Below are 1,618 nucleotides of genomic sequence, written 5' to 3' on the forward strand. Positions count from 1 at the left end.
GGGGGGGGGGGGGGGGGGATTGATCTATAATTAAACTTTCCACGTCATCATTTGAAGAGAGTGAATAGAAAGGCCCCCACGTGTTTAGTTTAATATTTTAGAATTCAGAGCTAAAACGAGTTTNGTTTTTTTTTTTTTTTTTTTTTTGTTAAAGAAGAAGCATCATCGTAATAATAACCTTATCCTTTTCACTGTTTCACATCATCATCCATCGTCGTCAAAACATCACATAATTCCCCTTTCTTTATGTTATGTCAAAATAAAAAAAATCGGGTAAAGAAAGAAAGAAAGAGCCCATTGATAGACGTCTCATCTCTCTCGCTCTATCTCTCTCTCCATCATATCGTTCTTCTTCTACTTTTGTGCTCTGCTTCACTTTTTCTTCTTCTTTCCTTTTCTCTCTCTCTCTCTATCTGAACCCTGAAACCACGTCCATTCAAATCCACCATGCCCGGAGTTGCCTTCTCTTCTGTTCCTGCCTCCGATCTGGGATTATTCTTATCAGACTCCACGGCCTTCTCCCGCTCCATCTCCGCCTCATCATCATCATCATCATCTTCCAGTTCCTCCTTACGATGTTGCTCCCCATTCAACCTCCGATCGCTTCGCTCTCTTCGTTCCCCTAGGTTTTCTCCTATACGTTGCGATTCTTCTACACACGGCAGCTCCTCTACTTCTCCCGATCTCGAGTTTCTCGAAGCCTCTGTCCTCGTTGCAGGTCCACCTTCTTTTTTTTTTTTTTTTTTTTTTCTTTTCCTAAAATGTGTCTCTATCTTCTCTTTAGATTTCTCTTATTCCGTATATTTGATGAATCTGATCCTGTCTCTGTCTCGCTTTCGTAGCTNGTGACCTCCCGGGAAGTCCTCGTGTTGCATCCCTCCCCCCCCCCCCCCCCCCTTTTTTTTTTTTTTTTTCTAGGGTTACCTTTGTGTTTTATGGAGTTTGTTTGGTCTCAATCCCTGATTTTGCCTCCTTTTTTTTTTTCTCGATTTCGTAGCTCTATTCTGATTGTCTCGCTTTCGTAGATTTCCCTTTTTTTTTTCGTGAGTTTGTTTGGTCTCAATCCCTGATTTTGCCTCCTTTCAATTTAGTATCTTGTTTGCCTTTTTATCATCATCATCATCATCATCATCATCTTAATTAGCGCGTCCAATTGTTTGTTCCTCCGATCCTTGCTGATTAAAGGAAGGAATTGTTGCAGCAATTCTGTGATTTATTTATTTTCCCGATCTTGCGTTCGCTTTCATTGCTCAAATTAAAATTATTATTAATTTTGTGCAATTACAACAAAAAAAAAAAATATATAACAGAGACAAGTATGCATTACAAAATGCGGAGACATGGATTCCGCCATGATTCAATGTGGCAAGCTTCCAGGCATCCTTTACCTCCTTTTGCTGTCAGAGCTAGTGATAGTGAATCCACCCCCCTTGGTGTTCTCCCCATTGGACTCGGCTTTCTCCGTCAATTCAAGCACCCAACTATTTTTCTCAAGATCTCCTGTGATGGTGACTACTTGCTTCCCCTTATTGTTGGTTTGTTTTCTTCCTCCTCACTTCATCTTCATCTTCATCTTCATCATCCTCCTCTCTCTCTTTTTTTTTTTTTTTTTTTTTTT

General features: G+C 40.2%; 1 protein-coding gene across 2 annotated transcripts in view; it reads left to right on the forward strand.

Moving 5' to 3' along the window:
* Positions 317 to 1,618, forward strand: part of LOC104762968 (bifunctional nuclease 2-like) — a 3,912-nt gene continuing 2,610 nt past the window's right edge. The window contains exons 1-2 of one of the 2 annotated variants that reach the window (XM_010486389.2): positions 317 to 718; positions 1,311 to 1,535. In XM_010486389.2, the coding sequence (XP_010484691.1) occupies positions 448 to 718; positions 1,311 to 1,535 (496 nt within the window). In that variant the 5' untranslated portion in view covers positions 317 to 447. The remainder of the gene's footprint in view (positions 719 to 1,310; positions 1,536 to 1,618) is intronic. The other variant, XM_010486390.2, reaches the window with a different exon arrangement.

This window comes from Camelina sativa, chromosome 18 (assembly GCF_000633955.1).
Source record: "Camelina sativa cultivar DH55 chromosome 18, Cs, whole genome shotgun sequence".
Classification (NCBI taxonomy): Eukaryota; Viridiplantae; Streptophyta; class Magnoliopsida; order Brassicales; family Brassicaceae; genus Camelina; species Camelina sativa.